Here is a 19,612-nt window from a genome sequence, read left to right on the forward strand (position 1 = left end):
TTTTTTTTTTTTTTTTTGCGGGGGGGTTTATCACTATTCTCAATTATTTTGATTCCTTTGGAGAAATTATCTATCTGAAATTATATTACACTCACTCATCACTTATCAACATGGTTATGTTCCAAGACCAGATTGTTATGTAAAAATCAGTGTTGTGTGAAAACTGGCATTATGAAAAAATGGAGGATAACTACATCAGATCACAAAATGGAAGATGACTACTTTATGACATAACTGTCAAATTACACTGTTACTTAATTGCTAACCACTGAGAACCATGGCCCAGTCAAGCTGACACATAACCTTAACCATCACAGCCAGCGTTACTCTTGCCTTGTACCTCAGCATTTGTTACTGCCAGATGTACATTCTCAAAATAGTTGGATAGATTTTCTACTATCATAAAGATAAAATTTTGAATAACGAGATAGTGGATAAGAGAGGAGTAAGTATATTTCTTTCTCGACTTAAAGGTTTACTTTATGTGTTATGCCATGGGGCGCGGAGGGGAGTGAAGGTTCAGTGGTAGAATTCTTGGCTTCCATGCAGGAGATTCCTGGCCAAGGTTCTTAATGCACAGTTACTACCCACCAGTCAGTCAAGACCTGAATGTTTCTATGAAGCTGAATGGGTTTCAGTGAAGCTTCTAGACTAAGACAGACTAGTAAGACAGGCCTGGCAATCTACTTCTGAAAATCAGCCAGTGAAAATGCTACACATCACAAGAGTCTGATCCACAACCAATCATAGGGATGGTGCAGGAATGGGCAGCATTTCCTTCCATTGTAAATGGGGTTCCTGTGAGTTGGGGTTCAACTCAATGGCAGCTGACAATAATAATACCCCACTAGAATGGAAGTTGCCAATAAGGCCAGGAACATTGTTTTTCTTCACTGCTGTATCCTAAGCCTGGTTCACAATAGGTGCTCAATAAGTATTTGGCTAACTGAATGAATGATTTCAACACAGGTTTAGAAAAAAGACCCTTCAAAAATATGATGACTTTCCATTTCCTCAGATTCACCAGGACTTTTAGACTGAAGGGGAAAGAAATTATTATTTTCTTTAAAAAGAATAGGTATCTCAAAATGTATCCTGTATGTCTCCACCATCATGATCATTAGACCTATCATGTACTGTTCACCTACTCTGTGGCAGTATTCTAGTACTTTATAGATAAACTCTCCCATTGGTAATGATTATTCATTTAACAATGGTTTTATAATAGTGATAATATAGCACATTATAATAACCATATAACATATACTATGTAAAAATAATAAATAGAATGTACAACTATAATTGCAGCAGTAATGCAATAAAAACATGTTTAGCACTTGCCATTTGCCAAATATTATATAAGTATTTAAACCATATAATCTCATTTATTCCTCACAATACCTTTATGAAACAGGTATTCTTTTATAGATAAGGAAACTGAGGTTTAGAGAGGTGAATTAACTGCCCAAAGCCACACAGTTGGTAACAGGCAGCACTAGAACTCAAACTCTATCTTATCTTACTTCAAAGCCCATGCTCCTTCCATTCCTTCCACAGTACTTCTCAAGCATTTTACAACAGAAAGCTACTCCAGTTCATACACAAAGCCCACAAGGCCTGAGGAAGATGTCTACCTTGAGAATGATATGATTCAAACTCTAAATCGGTTAGGGACAGAAGTAAGAAGTAAGTAAGAAGTAATTGCCTGAGAATAAATCCGAATATTTTAAGCAAGGAATTTTCACATTATCCCAAGTTCTATGTATGGCTTTATTTGACACTAAATTCTTATAATTTCTCATTATCTCTAGTAGGCCTTGGTTTTAACCTATAGTGCTGGCCCCTGACTTTCTCTGTCTACTAATGAGGTTAATGGGTAAAAGATATGTTGACCATGAGAGAACCAGGTAATTCTCCCTTATCATCTGGGTTTTGTTTCAAGGGCCCAAGATGGGGCCTTTACCTTTTGTGCCAGGTGGCTGAAGGTTGTCTCCAGTCAAGGAACACCAGCCCACAGGGAAGATGTCCCGGGAGTCAAAGCGGCACCAGTAGTCAAAGGCCCCTCGCCACCCATCAAAAGTGACAAGCACCTCTGAGCCCCGGACCTCCCCAATAGTGGCTGGGCAGATGAAATGAGGGTTCTTCCTGTCCACAGCTTCTAGCTTCATTCCCATTTTGAAGAAGTTATGAGAAGGAGATGGTGGTTCCTAGGTAAGAAACAGAAATACACAAACCTTGACACAGAGAGAGGCGATGTATGCCAATGGACTGCATCTACCTCATTTGGAAGATTAAAAAGTGACTGTTACATAAGATTTATAATAGAGATTTAGTTTTCTTTTAAATGAATTTCAAATGATACCAAAGTATTATTTTGTTAATCCTAACATTTTCACTGACATCTTTGCTTTAGGTATTTTTTTAACTAAAGATATAAAAGATTACAAATAAAGTTGAATCCTTTGTGTTCTTCCTGCATTCAATTTCCCTTCCACCTACCACAGGGATAAAACTATGATTCATGCATGTTTTTATCCTTTATAACATATGTTCATATCCATCTGCATGATTTTTAATTTTATGTAAATGTTATCATACTGTACATACAATTCTACAACATTTTGTTGTTCACCATTATATTTTTCAGGTTTAAACATGTTAATGAATTTAGTTCTAGTTCATTTTAACTGCTGAATAGCCTTCTATTTTATGTATACAGCACGATTAATATTCTTTTGATAGACATTTAAGGTTGTTTCTAGTTATTTACTATTTCAGAAGAGTTTTAATTAATATTCTTGTACTTTTTCTTCTGTACACATGTGGGAGGGTTTCTTTAGGATATATGCCTTAGGAGTAGGATTTCTGGGTTGTAGGATACATATGAAGGAGAACTGCTGGCACAGTGGTTAAATGCTTGACTGCTAACCAAAGGAGCCTACCAGCTGTTCTGCAGGAGAAAGATGTGGCAATCTGCTTCCATAAAGATTACAGCCATGGAAACCCTTGGGCAGTTCTACTCTGTCCTATAGGGTCACTATAAGTCAGAATCCACTTGATGGCAGTGGGTTTAGTTTTTTGTTTTAGTATAGATATATAATGACCCTGGTGTCACAATGTTTAAGCACTTGTCTGCTAACAAAAAGGTCAGTGGTTTGAACCCAGCAGTGGTTTCATGGGAGAAAAGTCCTGGCAATCTGCTCCTATAAAGATTACATCTTAGGAAACCCAATGTCCCATAGGGTTGCTATGAGTTGGAATTGAGTCTAAGGCAGGACAGATATCCTTTCCTTTACTACTGTTGTTGTTGTTGTTGTGTACCGTCGAGTGGGACCCGACTCATAGCGACCCCTCCTTTGGTTTCCAAGGCAGTATCACTACGGAAGTAGATTGCCCCATCTTCCTTCCAAGGAGTGGCTGGTGGGTTTGAACTTCCAGCCTTCTGGTTAGCAGTCAAGTGCCTTAGCCACTATGCTACCAGAGCTCCCTTTACTTTACTAGAGATTGTTAATTTGTTCCCAAAGTGATGGTAACATTGTACACTCTCACCAGTATGGAGAACTCCTAGGTGTTGATTTGTAACAGGTAAAGTTTCCAAATATGTGTTGTACTCACTATTCTATTCCTTTGGTTTTACTATCTAATTTGTATCCACAACATAAAACAAAACAAAACAAAACAAAAACTCACTGCTATAGAGTCAATTCCCACTCATAGTGACTCCCACTGGGTTTCCAAAGCTGTAAATCTTTATGGAAACAGACTGCCTAATCTACCACGGAGCAGCTGATGGGCTCAATCCGTCAACCTTCTGGTTAGCAGTCAAATGCCTTAACCACTATACCACCAGAGCTCTGGTTAGCTGGGCAGGAAAACTATCTCTACTTTGTCATTCTTCAATATTTGTTAAGGCTATACTTTTTTCTTGATATTTCACATGAATTTTAAAATCACTTTTTCAAGTTCTACCAAAAAGCCCTATTGAGATTTTGACTGGAATTGCAATACATTTCTAGGTTGATTTAGGAACAAATAACCTTTGTATGATATTAAGCTTTTCCATACAAGAACATGATACTTTTTCATTTGTAAAGTCTTCTTTAACGTGGATTTCTTCTTTAATATATTAAAATTCCTCTAGAACTATCATATGCTTGACATTTTTTGTATGTATAATTTTATTGCTATCATAAATAGTATTTTTTTTAAATTTCCTTTTCAAACCACATGTTGTTATTAAAAAGGAATGTAATTGATTTTTCTAAAACTGATCAACTGATTGGATATTGATTTGCAACCAATTTTTTTTTTGTCTGCTTAATTTACCAATTATTGAGAGAGATGTAGTACCAATTTCCCTATGACTGTGGATTTTTAAAATTTTTTTCCATGTAATTCTGTCAAACTTGCTTTTTTTTTTAAACACTCTAAGGCTCTTTTTCTTAGAAGCATATGCATAATTACTGTATTTTTTGCATATAATGCACATAGTGCACATAGGAACCATGCAGTTGGCGAAAAACAGTGTAACATTCATTTTACTTGCATAAAATATGGCAATTTATCTTTTTGGTGAAATTTACTTTTTTATTATTATGCAATGACCTTTTTAATGCTTTTTAACATCAAAGTCTCCTTTGTCTGATTTCAGTATATTTAATACTAGCTTTGTTTTGATCAAGGTTTGCCTGGCTTATCTTTTATATTCTTTTACTTATAACAATTTCATGTCATATGTTTTAGTAATGTCTCTTATAAATATTATATAGCTAGCTTTTTAAAAAATCATTAATTTATATCTTACTAAATGGATGAATTTAATCTCATTTCTTGTGATAACTGATGTATTTAGATTTATTACAGCTATCTTTTTGTCCACATTTCTATTTAATTTGAGTTTTTAAAGTTCTCTTTCCTCTTTTTCAATCAACTGAATTTACTTCCCTTTTTTCCCTCCACTGAGTCAGAAGTTAACTGTCTTAGCTATATTCTTTTAGTACATTCCCTTAAGATTTTAACTGCACACTTGACATAACAGAATCTAAAGTTCTTATTTATTTCTGATCCCAAACACAAGAATCTTAGAATATTTTATCTCCTCTGAAGGTATATTTAAAAAAAAAAAAAACACTGCCATCAAGTCGATTCTGACTCACAGTGACTATGTAGTGTGGACTAGAACTGCCCCATAGAGTTTCCAAGGCTGTAAATCTTTACAAAACCAGACTGACACATCTTTCTCTCATAGAGTGGCTCGTGGGATCAAACTGCTGACCTTTTGGTTGGCAGCCAAATGCTCTACCACTGCGCCTCTAGTACATAGGTGCTTAATAATTTTGTTCACATTGTTATCCTGACAATCCTTTGTTATCGTAACTGGTTTATAGTTGTAGGCAATGCTTATGATTAGCTTTACTCACATGTTAACCAGTATCTTGCCTCAATGTTACTTTTTGCGTCTCATTCTTACTTTCTGGGTTTAATTACCTTATTCCTGAAATATATTCTTTAAGTTATTCTTTCACTGAATTTGTTAATAACCACTCATATTGGTTTGTTTGAAAATATCTTGATTTTACTCTCAATCTGAAATAACAGTAAAACTAGATAACAGAATTCTAGATGAACTATTTTCTCTCAGTACTCTGAAGATATCATTTTATTATCTTCTGGTTTGCACTGTTGCTGTTAAGAAATGTGCTATTAGTCCAACTGTAATCCTTCAACAGATTCTGTTTCATAGCTTGCTCAGATCTCCTCTTTTGTTTGTAGTTCTTTCTCTGTAGTTATATCATGATGTTTTAAGATGTGTATTTGTCTTTAACATTTCCTGTTATTATGTTTTCAAATACTGCCTCTTCTCTATTCTTTCTAATTAATCTTGCTTGATTTCTTGTTCAGCATATATTGGGACTTCTAATATTATTCTCCTTGTCTCTTACATTCTCTTTCATATTTTCCATTTCTTTTTCTCTCTCTGTAGCATTCTGGGTAATTTCCTTATACATGTCTTTCTGTTAATAATTCTTTATCTATGCCTAAGCTGTCTATTTTTCTATTGCAATGATTGTTTCATTTCTAGATGTTCTATTTGCTTCTTTTCCAAATCCCTTTTTAAAAGTAGTATTTTTTTATTTAAAAAATTCCCTTTCATTTCGTTAGTCATTTTCAAATATTTAATTTATAATCTATTATCTGAAAGTCCTTATATAATCTTACTGTTTGTTGAATCTACTGATTTCTCATCATGTTATATTGTTTTGAGTATTTATGAAGATTTTGTACTTCTGGATGCGTGCTCATCTTCAGTGGTATCTTGCCTTTGGGACTTATATTCAATCAGGGTTGAAAGCATGTTCCTTGAGAGGTTTTGAGTCTGCTCTGTAGGTACTCAGAAGTATCTCCATACAACTTTGGGATTCCTGGACAACACAAACACTGCATCTGAACCCTGGACTTATCTGTTGCATCACAAGAGATAACTCCATTCCCATCCTAACACAGAGCCAGGCAAAAAGTCTTTGTCATTAATGTAATAATCTTTTCATTCAGGGTAAACTTTTGAGGGATCCAATTTCTTTTTTATGTGGTAGTCTCAAATCTATATCCTTGCCTTGCCTGAGCCCAAGGCCTCACCTTCTGTTCAAATGTGGGTGTTAAAAGATAAGATCCTTGGAAAATAGTACAGGAAAAAAGCCCCTGAGGTAGCTGCAGGTTCAGAGTATACATTTAACACTCTGGTTTTCCTTCTTCATTTTTGGCCTCTGAAAACTTTTCTTACTTTCTGGTAAGCTCAGCAAAGCATTTAAAGGAATATATGTATATTTTTTCATATAGCATTTTGAGGTATTCTGTAATGAAAGGGCTTTAAAGTTACTCAATACATATTTTGGGAACCACAGCCTTCTCAATATTTAGACTTAAATAGCAAATTAGAACATAATTCAGTCCCCTTTACAGCACCTCTAACACCACTGAAATAATTTAGCTGATAGCAGACTGATTGCTTCATCCCTTGAGAAACAATGAAGAGCAAATACAGCTTTTGGATCCCTATTTTATCACTTACTAGCTATGTGATCTTGGGCAAGTTTCTTATTTAAAAATATTTATATCCTTGACTACTGCATGTAAATAATAATCCCTATTTCATAAGATTAGTTGTGAGAATTAAATAAGGAAGTATATATAAATCTCAAAACATATTGTAGGCACTCAAAAAAAGGTTTTCCTTTCTCTCTCTTTGGAACTGTATAATCTATAGTAAGAATAATCCCTTTAGATTTATGCTGCAATTTATATATCCTACTAATAAACACATTTTAACTTCTTAACAATTCTGTGAGGTAGACAGAACCCCACTTTATATATGAGGTCAAAAGACATTAACAGTTTGCTCCAAGTAGACATAGCTTATTAATAGCAGAGCCAGGAACCACAAACTAGAAATCCTAACTTATAGTCTAAGGTTATTCCTTCCCAGGTAACTGCTGGTCCACAAGGTACTAAACAAAACAATTTTTCTGAACTAGTTTCTGAGAAAGCATCCCAGGCCATAAGTATAATGAATAAGTGGATGTAAGCATTTACATTAATTGAGAGAACGTAAGCATTTGACTTTAAGCAGCTTAGAACTGGTGATATTTGAGTGACACCATACCTTATGGAAAATCTTGATGGGAGCCATCTCTGCTCCATTTAATGTCTTCAAAAGGAACATGGGCCAAGAGGAAGCATTCAGCCGAAATCCTGCAGCAAATATAATGAGCAACAGATGAAAAATGTTTGCAAGGGAGATATCAAGTTCTCCCTTCGGAATCCAGCTACCACTGCTACAACTTATGCTTTGGTAGTCACAGAATCATATATTCTTAGAAAATAACTTAAATACAAACAGGTTAAATATAAGAAACACCTCATTAGATAGATGAGGAATATGAGGCACAGAAGAGGAAGTAACTTGTCCAAGGTAAGTAGTAGGAGTCTGCAAACCTTGTTTCCAGATTTCAAGACAAATATTACAGAATGTATATAATGCCTAGAAAGCTCTCCTTGAAAAATCCAAAAAGGATGTGAAATAGGATTAACAGATATTTAGAAACAACCAGATAGCAGAGTGTGAAAGGGGATATATTTATCTCTTAAAAGAAACCAAATATGTCAACTGGTATCTTTAATAACCAAATTTTTAGTTTATCTCAACATAAACTATGTCTCTTTTCCCTCTTTCTCTATTATACACACACACACCCCAAGGATAAAATACTTTCTTGATATTACTGTTTACTTAAACAACTAAGGATCAGATAATGATGAAGACAGATGAGATCATCCTGCCCAAGTATTTTTATTTTCCAAAAGAGAAAAAAGCTTAGAGAGGTAAAGTGTCCATGCCCATTCAGCAAGTAAGTACCAGTACCAGTAAGAATGTACCATTTAATTAACGAATTATAGAAATAAGATCATTATTATAGTTAGGTCTTCCAATTAAGAGTTCCAAGTGCTTCCTTCAATTTGGCTTTAACTCTCCACCTGAGATAGTAAATTCTAATGACTTTCAAACTAGTCTCCCAACCTGTCACTTTCCTGATGAAAGAAACCAAAACTGTAGAGCTGGAAACAATAGCAGCAGTAGTATCTGATAGTCTTGAGTACTTTACTGTGTGCTATATACTGTGTAAGTCACTTTACACCGAGGATCTAAATTTCCTTATACAATGCTATGAAGTTATTAGATAATATCTTAGAAAAACGTATGGAGTTAAGTAAAATTGCTTGATTTTACAGTGAGAAAATGGCAAAGACAGGGCTGAAACCCAGGCAATCAAATGAAGATGGAAGGAATAAAAAGAGTCACTGTACCAAAAAGAATTGGTTGGTATTCAACCTTTTCAGGCAGTAGCATATGATCAAGAACTTGTGGTACTGAAGGAAGAAGTCCAAGGTATACTGAAGGCATTGGCAAAAAACAAGGCTCCAGTCAGTAACTGACAGAATATCAACTGAGATTTTCAACAAATGGATGCATCACTGGAAGCGCTCACCCATCTATGCCAAGAAATTTGGAAGACAATTACCTTGTGTGTCCATCCCAAAGAAAGGTGATCCAACAGAACATGGAAAATAAAAAACAAATATCATTAATATCACATTTCTTGTTTTCTGTTTTTTTTGAACTTTGCTATTAGTGCTGAGGGTGAGATGATATTTCACTGTTCTGATTTGCAATTGTCTAATGGCTAATGGAACTCGAGGTTGAATTTTTTCTTCAGTTCTTTCAGCTTGAGAAGTCAGGAAAGGTGTGTGTCAGTGTTATATCTTTTCACCATACTTATTCAATCTGTATGCTGAGCAAATAATCGGAGAAGCTGGATTACACGAAGAAGAAAACGGCATCAGGACTGGAGGAAAACTCAGTAACAACATGCAATATGAAGATGACATGGCCTTGCTTGCTGAAACTGAAGATGACTTGAAGCACTTACTGATGAAGATCAAAGAATACAGTTTTCAGTATGACTCACACTTCAACATAAAAAAAGCAAAAATCCTCACAACTGGACCAATAAGCAACATCGCAATAAATGGAGAAAAGATTGAAGTTGTCAAGGATTTCTTTTAACATGGATCCATAATCAACACCCATGGAAGCAGCACTCAAGAAATTAAACAACATACTGCACTGGGCAAATGTGCTGTAGAAGTTACCTCTGGCCATACTATGAGGAGGGAGTGGTCTCTGGAGAAGGACATCATGTTTGGTAAAATAGAAGGTCAGTGAAAAAGAAGAAGACCCTCAATGAGATAGATTGACATAGTGGCTGCAACAATGCACTCAAACATACCAAGGATTGTGAGGATGATGCAGGATGAGCAATATTTCGTTCTGTTGAACATGGGGTTGCTCTGTGTCAGAACTGACTTAATGGCACCTAACAACAACATGCCACTAACTCATGGTACAACTTTTGGAAACTCACCTCTGTTTCTCTATTTGTCAGATGAGATAATGAACTAAAGCAGTAGTTCCAAACCTTAGTTTTATTGAGGGCTGGTGAACTATCCACATTTCACCCCAAGGTGAGAAAACAAAAAGAAAAAGGAGAAATGGATCTGGAAGAAAGGTGCTGAACAAATCGTCTTCTGTGAAGAGGGACTGACTACCCAACCTGATTGTATTTGGGAAGGATTCTCAGCATGTCTTTTAGTTCTGACAGAATCTTAACACCACTTCACTAGTACATCCCCATAGAAATACTCAAACATAAGCAAATTTAGGTTAATGTAACTGGGAGTGAGGGTTATGACTAATCCTAAAATATGTATAAATATAAAATATCCTAAAATATGTTTCATTCTGCTGTGCATGGGGTCGCTATGAGTCGGAAATGACTCGATGGCACTCAACAACAACAACAACAAAATATGTAATATACAGACGTGGACAAGTATAGATGTTTCTGGCATCAACCAGGAGCTTTGTGCAAAAAAGAGGGATTCAGTGAGTATTTTAAAAATTACCTTGCAAAATAAGCATTTAAGTCACCATGGTGAAAATCACTTATAAAGTTTTATTTTGTTTCTTTCCCTACATTTTCTATAATGGAGTTCAAAATTCTGTAACAAGAAAATGAGACATTTATCTTTTTAATTCCCCTTTCCATTGATAAGCCCTGGTGGCTACTTAGGAAATGAGATTGATCAGTAACAGAAACATATAAGGGGCTTCTTTCAAGTCAGTGTACCACATTTACACTGGAGATGTGAGTAATTTTACTGAGCAGGCATTTTGCACTGGGATTCTAACACAGTTCACTAGGGTTCTCACTGGAGCTCATGCTTCTGCTCTAGACCAGCAATTCTCAAACGTGAACATGGAAATGCCCAGAAGAGCATTAAAGAATACATTAGTTCTATTCCCATAAATTTAGATTTAATTGATCCGAGGTAAGTAAGGCCTAGCAACCAACCAACCAACCTCACTGCCCTCGAGTTGGAACCGACTTATAGTGACCCCCCCTTGGGTTTCTGAAGCGGTATCATTATGGAAGTAGATTGCCCAACCTTGCTTCAGAGCAGTGGCTGGTGGGTATGAACCGCCAGCCTTCTGGTTAGCAGTCAAATGCCTTAGGCACTACGCCACCAGAGCTCCCAAGTAAGGCCTAGGCACTAAAATTTTTAAGAGCTTCCTAGATGGTTCAAATGGGCAGCCAAGTTTGAGAACTACTGCTCCAGACAGCCCTGTTTAGAATAGTCATAACCTTGAGCCAGAAAGTAGTTCACTGATAATAGGGGGATGTAAGGAAAAGATTGGAAGCTTTAGATAACTTGAGAATGATTCTACCTTAACACAATTTTTCCCTAGAGCACTTTACAAGGGAGTAATCTTGCTTATGTGAACAGAACACAAAAGAAACCATAGAAGATTTTAATGGAGAAGAATGCTCCTCTATAATACTACTTCCAAAATGGATGAACAGCATGTTAGTCTTGGGGGAGTGATTTTACTATGCAGAATCCAAAGCCCATTACCTAGATATTCTGATTCAGCAACTCAGGAGAGAGATCCAGAGGTGGCTGGAGGAACATGCATGTACACACACACATGCTGTACATATATGTGTAGGTATATATAACTATATATGTGTGTGTCTATGTGTATCTGTAGCTATATAAAATCTTACCTTTAGAATTTATTTTCAAAACATTTAAGCCTAGTGAAAAGCAGCAAAAATAGAGTAATGAACAACTATGTAGCTTTCACCTAGATTCAACAACTTAAATAACATTTTGCCACATTTGTTTTACATAATTGTCTGCACATTTTTTCCCTGAACCATGTTGGAGACATCATGACACTTTACCCCTACAACTTCATATATTTGTCTATAGAACAAGGACATTCACCTACAAAACCACAATATTACTACCCCAACAAATTTCTTCCACCTGCTTTAATCTAGAATAGCCTTGCTGCTTGTTCTTTCTTTTTCAGTCCTTTATGACAATGCCATTTTTGAAGATTCCAGGCCAGCTGTTTTGGAGAACATCTCAATTTTCTTTTTCTGATTACTTCATGATTACATTCATGCTAAATGTTTTAACAAAAATACTGCACAGAGTATTTGAGTACTTATTGCATTACTTCAAGAGGCACATACAATTAGTTTGTCTAATGATGATATTAAAAAGGATAAGAGATTTCTTTATTGCAATTTCCCTTCATAATTAATGGGTAATTGATGGGGAGAAACCATAACACTATGCCAATATTCTATCCACCAACACCCTTTTATCTGATAGTTTTAACAAATTATTCTTGCCTGGATCAATTATTACAATAGTGGTTGCAAAATAGTCATTTTCTAATTCTGTCCTTCTATATTTATTATCTGGCATTCTGTAAAGGAGACCTCTCTCCCTACTTAAAAAATACATTATGTATCACTGTGGACTCACGGATGCTATTACCATTGTTCTGTATTTTCAATGTTCTTTTTGATGCTCAAATTGTTCTGATTTCAGTCAGCCAGAATCCCTTCAAGGCTGGTTACTATATACAACGCAAAAACACAACCACTGCCATGTAGTCAGATCCGACTCATAGCCACCCCTCCTTGGGTTTCTGAGGTGGTATCACTACAGAAGTAGAATGCCCAGCCTTCCTTCCTTATATCCTTTTAAATTATCCCCATAATTTTTTGAGATGTCTTTGCTTTCTGGCATAATAAGATGTTCCAGATTCACGTTATATATTTTTTTTTCTGCTCAGCTTTGGAATCAGTCATTTCTCCAAAGAATGAAAACACATACACATGGTTATATTTTTCAAGACGTAATACTTTTAATTTAAATCCAGTACGGTAATATTCATTCTCATCCTCCTTCATTCTGTATTTGTGTCTTTCTTATTCATCTGCTCTATTTTAAATTACTTATCTACTCTATCTTAAATATAAGCAAAGTAGTTTCATATTATTATGCCAAAGCCAGAATTTCTTGCAGTTCTAATTTTTCTGTAGAATATGCCCCATTAGATGTATACTGTGAAGGTTCTGTGTGTTTTGTATTAATTCTCTCTTCGATGTGGTTACAAGATCCATTTGATAAACTGTTTAGTTTGTTTGTTTCTATTTGTAATCAATTATAGAGTTTGCATTATTTATCCTTTTTCTTTCATTTCTGCCTTCTCACTTGCATGGTTTCTGCTGAGAAATCAGAGCTTATTCTTACTGGTTGTCCTTTGTAAGTAACTTTTTGTTTTTCCTGTGCTGCTTTCAGGATTCTGTCTTTGTCTTTGGTTTTAGTGAGTTTTATGATGATATGTCTTGGTGATTTTCTTGTGGGGTCTATACTGTTTTGGGTCCTTTGGACTTCCTAAATGGATATATTCTCATCTTTCATCCCATCAGGGATGGCCTTGGGGTTATTGGCAAGTGGAGCCTGTTCTTAAGCCCCTGGAATCTGGGAGAACACTGTCACTTCAAATATCCAAAATGGTCAAGCCACTTGGAAACATTTAAAATGGCTGCGCCCTCTGGACAGGCAAAAATCCACAGCTCAGTCTGCCGTCCTCTTCACTACTTCCCTTTTTATTCCCCAGCCATCAGAGAAGTCCTCCATGCAGTCCCTGGCTAGCAGGGCTGATTTTTAGGTTAATTCTTAGGTCCAACCACTACTCAGCAATATCCAAGCTGTCTGTGCTGTCAGGATCGCTGCCAGATCGTAGCTCCGTATGCCTCTTTTTTGGGTATTTTCATGCAAATTCTCCTGCTGGTTGGAATTTAGTCCACCTCTCTATCCTTCCTTTCAAGGCTCAGAGGTCCAGGATTATCCTCTGTGTCTGTTTTAATTGGTTCCCCTTTTCTTTGTTGAAGAGGGTCTGTGCAGTCTTTCTGCCTATTCCGGCATCTTACCAGAACTCCCCTTTTCCTTTCATTTCTGGGTATGGTTCTATTAACTGCTTTTTCTCCTGCTGCTTTGCCTGTCTGGTAGCTTTTGACTGAATGTCACACATTGTGAATTTTATGTTATTGGAAGGCTGGACTTTTTTTTTTTTTTTAATTTTATTATGACTTGGGTGAAAGTTTACAGAGCAAATTCTTCTTCTATACAGCAGTTCACATACACTTTGTCTCATGACGTTGACTGTAATCTCCCACAATACAACAGCTCTCCTCCCACTTCCTTCCCATAGCCACCTCCTCTTCTAGGTGTCCTTCCCTCCCATGCACTCTTACCCTGCCGAGCCTTCTCCCTGTGCATACAGAGCCCTTCTATTCTCCTGTGATTGCTCTCTCTAAAGAGTGTATCTACCTAAAGTAAATGTTCAGCTCATATGCCTATCTTTTGCTTGGCTGGAAGTCACAGGTGTGGGTTCAATTCCAGACCAGAAGGGCAACTAGGGGCCATAGTCTCAGGGATTCCACCAGGCTCTATCAGACCAGCAAACCTGGTCTCCCCCCCCCCCTTTTTTTCATGATTATGTTTTGTTCCACATTGTTCTCCCACTCTATCCAGGATCACCTCCATAGACCCCCCTCTGAGTGTTTGACAGTGGTAGCCAGGCACCATCTAGTTCTTCTGGCCTTACAGTCTAGTTCTTCATAGTCATATAGGCTGAGGATCGCATAGTGTACCAGTCGCTTGGACTAATTGTTTCCATGTGTCTTTGGTTCTCTTCATTCTTCTTTGCTCTGGATGAGAAGAGACCCATCGTTGCATCTAGATGGCTGCTTGCAAGCTTTTAAGATGCCAGTCACTACTCACCAAAGTAGGAGGTGGAACAATGTTTTGTGTAGTATGTTATGCCAATTAAGCTTGATGTTCCCTGTGATTATGGTCCCGAGGCCACAGGTTCAACTACTTGGTCCCTCTGGGTAGCTGGCGGTGGCCAAGAAGTGACTACAACCTTGTCCCCTGTCAGCTCTACTATATACCTGGGAATTCTTACAGAACATAAATACATGCTCATGGGCACACTACCCCCTGCTTAGACATACCTAATCATTCAGGCTGTGCACCCATCTAGACACCTGTATATCCATGTTTGCCTTCACTTACAATGCAGTACTGTATGTGCAAAAGGGTTCATCTTTGTTGTAAGTACCTCCCATGCACCTCTCTGTCTTCTTCTTCCTCAATGCCACAGTGTTGTTCACTCACATTTGGTACATTGCCCTTCTCTTCACCCAAATCAATACTTGTCTCTATCTATTGGTGGCTGGACTTTTTTTCCCCCCTTTATATATTTTCAAGATGCAGTTAAGTTAGTGGGAATCAGTTTGATCATTCAAGGCTTGTTTATTTTATTTATTTATTTTTTAATGGCAGGTCCCGAAAAGACTTTACTCTATGGATAATCTGATCTAAAGAAAATGGAAGAAAAGACAAGATAAAAGAGGTGAACAGGATATTTGAAAGAGGAGTGTGAAAAGACAAAGTCAGTTATTATAATGAAATGTGCAAAGACCTGGAGTTAGAAAACCAAAAGGGAAGAACACACTCAGCATTTCTCAAGCTCAAAGAACTCAAGAGAAAATTCAAGTCTCTAGTTGCAATATTGAAAGATTCTATGGTTAAAATATTGAATGATGTGGGAAGTATCAAAAGAAGATAGAAGGTATTCATAGAGTCCATTTATTTCAGGAGGTGACATATGATCAAGAACCAATGGTACTGAAGGAAGAAGGTCAAGTTATCCTGAAAGAATTGGCAAAAAATAAAGCTCCAAGAATTGATGGAATACCCATTGGAATGTTTCAACAAATGGATGCTGCACTGAAGGCACTTACTCATCTATGCTAAGAAATTTGGAAGAAAGCTACCTGGTCAACTGACTAGAAGAGATCTCTATGTATACTCATTCCAAATAAAGGTGATCCAATAGAATGTGGAAATCATCAAACTATATCATTAATATCATACCTAAGTAAAATTTTGCTGAAGATAATTAAAAGAAGGTTGCAGCAGTATATTGACAGAGAACTTCCAGAAATGAGGGCTGGATTTAGAAAGGGCATGTTATGAGGAATATCATTGCTGATGTAAGATGAATCCTGACTGAAAGAAAAGAATACCAGAAAGATATTTACTTGTGTTTGTTGACTATGCAAAAGCATTAGACTGTGTGGATCACAACAAATTAAGGATAACACTGAGAAGAATGAGAATTCAAGAACAATTAATTGTGCTCATGGGGAACCTGTACATAGAGCAGGAGGTTGTCATTTAAACAGAACAAGAGGGATACTGCCTGGGCTTAAAACAGGAAGGGTGTATGTTAGGATTGTATCCTTTCACCATACTTATTCAATCTGTATGCTGAGCAAATAACCTGAGAAGCTGGAGTATACAAAGAAGAATGCAGCATCAGGATTGGAGGAAGACTAGTTAACACTGTGACAAGCAGATGACATAAATTGGCTTGCTGAAAGTGAAGATGACTTAAAGCACTTATTGATGAAGATTAGGGACTACAGTGTGTGGTATGGATTACGTCTCAACATAAAGAAAACAAAAATCCTCACAACTAAACCAATAAGCAGCATCATGATAAATGCAGAACAGACTAAAATTGTCAAAGATTTCATATTACTTGGATGTGGATCCACAATTAACACCAAAGGAAGCAGCAGTCAAGAAATCAGACATTGTATTGCATTTGGCAAATCTGCTGCAAAAGACTGCTTTGAAGTGTGGAAGAAAAAAAAAAAACATTTCTCTGCAGACTAAAGTGCACCTAACCTAAGCCATGGTATTTTCAATAGCCTTATTTATATGCATGTGAAAACTTGACAATGAATAAGGAAAACTGAAAAAGAGTTGATGCTTTAGGGTTGTGGTGCTGGTGAAGAATACTGAAAAGTACCATACATTGCCAGAACTAACAAATCTGTCCTGGAAGAAGTACAGTCGGAATACTCCTTGGAAGCCAGAATGGCCAGACTTTGTCTCACCTACTTTGGTCATCTTATCAGAAGGATATCATGCTTGGTAAAGTGGAGGGTCAGTGAAAAAGGGGAAGACCCTAAATAAGATGGAATGACATAGCTGCTGCAACGATGGACTCAGGTATAGCATAAGGATGGCACATGACTGGGCAGTGTTTCATTCTGTTGTACATAGAGTAGCTATGAGTTGGAACTGACTAGATGCACCTAACAACAACAACAACAACAACAACTGAAGTAATCCCTGGTAAGGGTCAATGTCAAGTGTGAAGATGTTAGGAGGTTTTTTCTACTCTGGCCAATAGGACTATGAACTGCTTTCAGTCCTGATGTGAAGTTTAAGGATTTTCTTTTTCCTACTCTTTTTCAGTGGTTCTTTTCCCAGTCTCAATAGTTTTTTCACAAACATATAAAGATCAGTATTAGCCAAAAATCAAGAGGAGTCATTTGCAGCTGTCCTGATCTCTCCATTCAACTCCCTTCTCTGGCATTCGATCCCTAAATCTCACCTTCTTAGCCTCCCCAAACTTGTCTGCTTAACTCAGTAACACCACAGGCTATTTGGGATCATCCTCCTTGTGCTGCAGTCTTAAAACTCTCTCTAGGCAGTGAGTTGGAAAAGCTCATCAGCCTTATTTGTTTCCCTTCTATCAGGAATCACTGTTATGTACTGCCTTCTGTCTAATGTCTAAAAACTATTCTATAATGTAGACTGCTTTCCGGTTTTTTAACTGTTTAAGGCATGAAGGTAAATCTGCCTTCTTTGTTGTATTATGGCCGAAAATTGAAATTCCCTTCTCTTGCATTTTCATTTTTGTCATATGCACTATAGAATCAACCTGTTGATATTTTTATTAGGATCAAGTAAAGCTCAGAGAGAATGGCTATCTTGTGATAAACAGTTGCTCCATTTACTAACAAAAATGTCCTTCTATTTTCAAATCTTTCATGCTTTCAGGAGTTTTTATTAAGGCATCATTTACATGCAGTAAAGTTATTTCTATTGTATATTTCTCCAAGTTTTGACAAATGCAAAGAGTTGTGTAACAAGTGCCACAATCAAGATATGGAATTGTTCCATCACCTCAAAAAATTCCATTGTCGAGACTTCTGGAAAGATGGCAGAATAGGGAGAAAGACTACACAGACTCTCTTCAACAAAGAAAAGGGGAACCAATTAACACAGACACAGAAGATAATCCTGGACCCCTGAGCCTTGAAGGGAAGGATACAGAAGTGGACTAAACCCCAACTAGCAGAAGAATTTGCATGAAAATACCAAAAAAGGAGACATACGGAGCTGTGGTCTGGCAGTGATCCTGAGCAAGCCTGACGGCACAGCACAGACAGCTTGGAGAGTGCCAAGTGGTGGTAAGACCTAAGAATTATCCTAAAAATAAGCCCTGCTAGCCAGAGACTGCACGGAGGACTGCTCTGGTGGCTGGGGAAGAAAACGCGAAGAACCAGCGAAGAGAAAGGTAGGCTGAGCTGTGGACTTTTGCTTGTCCAGAGGGCACTGCCATTTTGAATGTTTACAAGTGGCTTGATCATTTTGGATATTTAAAGAGACAGCGCTCGCTGAGATTCCAGGGGCTTAAGAACAGGTTCCATTTCCCAGTAACCCCAAGGACACTCCAGACTGGGATGACTGAATAGGTGTGACATTCCCCTTGTTACTCTTATACTCCACACCCCTTGGTGAACAGAGGTGCGGCCATCCCCAACTCCCACCCACCTTCTGGGCCCTCAGGAAGTCCATGCCAGTATGTGTGCTCAGGCAGAGCCTGGGTGCCCTGCCCTACCTTCCCCCAATTTTTTTTTCTTTTTCTCTTTTTGTTTTTCGTTTTTAGTTCAGTTGTTTTTGTCTGTTTTAAAACTACTGTTATTATTAAAACATTTGTCCTTTTTACTACTATCCTTTATTCTTCCCCTCCCAGGTCCTAGTTTTCAGATTTGTTCTTTTCCCTGTTCATGGTTGCAAAAATTTTTTTCTTTGTTCTTTTTTTCTTGTGGTTAACCCTATTCCTTGTTTTCCTTTTTGCATTTTTCTCATTTTTATTCTTCATTATTCTCCTTCTCTACTCTTTTTCTCTTATTGCCCTATACCCAGATATCCAGGTTTTCTTGTTTTTTACTTCTTCTTTTTTCCTTTTTTCTTCTTTTGGTTACTGTTCCCGTGTGATTACATGGAGTATTTTTTGTCCATGGGTTTTACTTTTTTGATGGTTATTTTGTTGTAATTTTTGTCTAATTGAGTGGGAGACAGCAACAGTCCCCATAAAACACAACTACACTCACACCTCCTGCAAATTCACTTACTGAGCGAGACCCACCACCTTCTTCTCCATCAATGGGCCAACGATAAAAAACCACCAAGAAGAGCCAGAATCACCCTTGGCTGCTCTTCACAAACAGTTAACAGAGATCTAAATACAATAATGCCATGATGTCTCGGAGACAAAAGACCATCACTGTCCACACAAAGAAGCAAGATAAAGTGGTAGAAACAAGGGAACAGGATACAGACCCAGAACACATCCCTGAGGAAGAAGCAGCATTGGAACTTTCTGATAAGGAATTCAAAAGAATAATATTTAGGTATCTTCAAAGGATTGAGAGACAGACCAAAGAAAACACAGAAAAAACCCTAGAAGAATTTT

General features: G+C 37.1%; 1 protein-coding gene across 1 annotated transcript in view; it reads right to left on the bottom strand.

Annotated features, from left to right (window-relative positions):
- SCMH1 (Scm polycomb group protein homolog 1) overlaps positions 1–19,612 on the bottom strand; it is a 248,716-nt gene that overhangs the window by 154,671 nt on the left and 74,433 nt on the right. Inside the window, exons 5-6 of the mRNA XM_007952712.2 lie at positions 7,661–7,749; positions 1,964–2,207 (exon numbers count right to left, since the gene is read on the bottom strand). Coding sequence (XP_007950903.2) covers positions 1,964–2,207; positions 7,661–7,749 — 333 coding nt within the window. The remainder of the gene's footprint in view (positions 1–1,963; positions 2,208–7,660; positions 7,750–19,612) is intronic.

This window comes from Orycteropus afer, unplaced genomic scaffold (assembly GCF_000298275.1).
Source record: "Orycteropus afer afer isolate SDZICR_OR568_19922 unplaced genomic scaffold, OryAfe1.0 scaffold00355, whole genome shotgun sequence".
NCBI classification, from domain to species: domain Eukaryota; kingdom Metazoa; phylum Chordata; class Mammalia; order Tubulidentata; family Orycteropodidae; genus Orycteropus; species Orycteropus afer.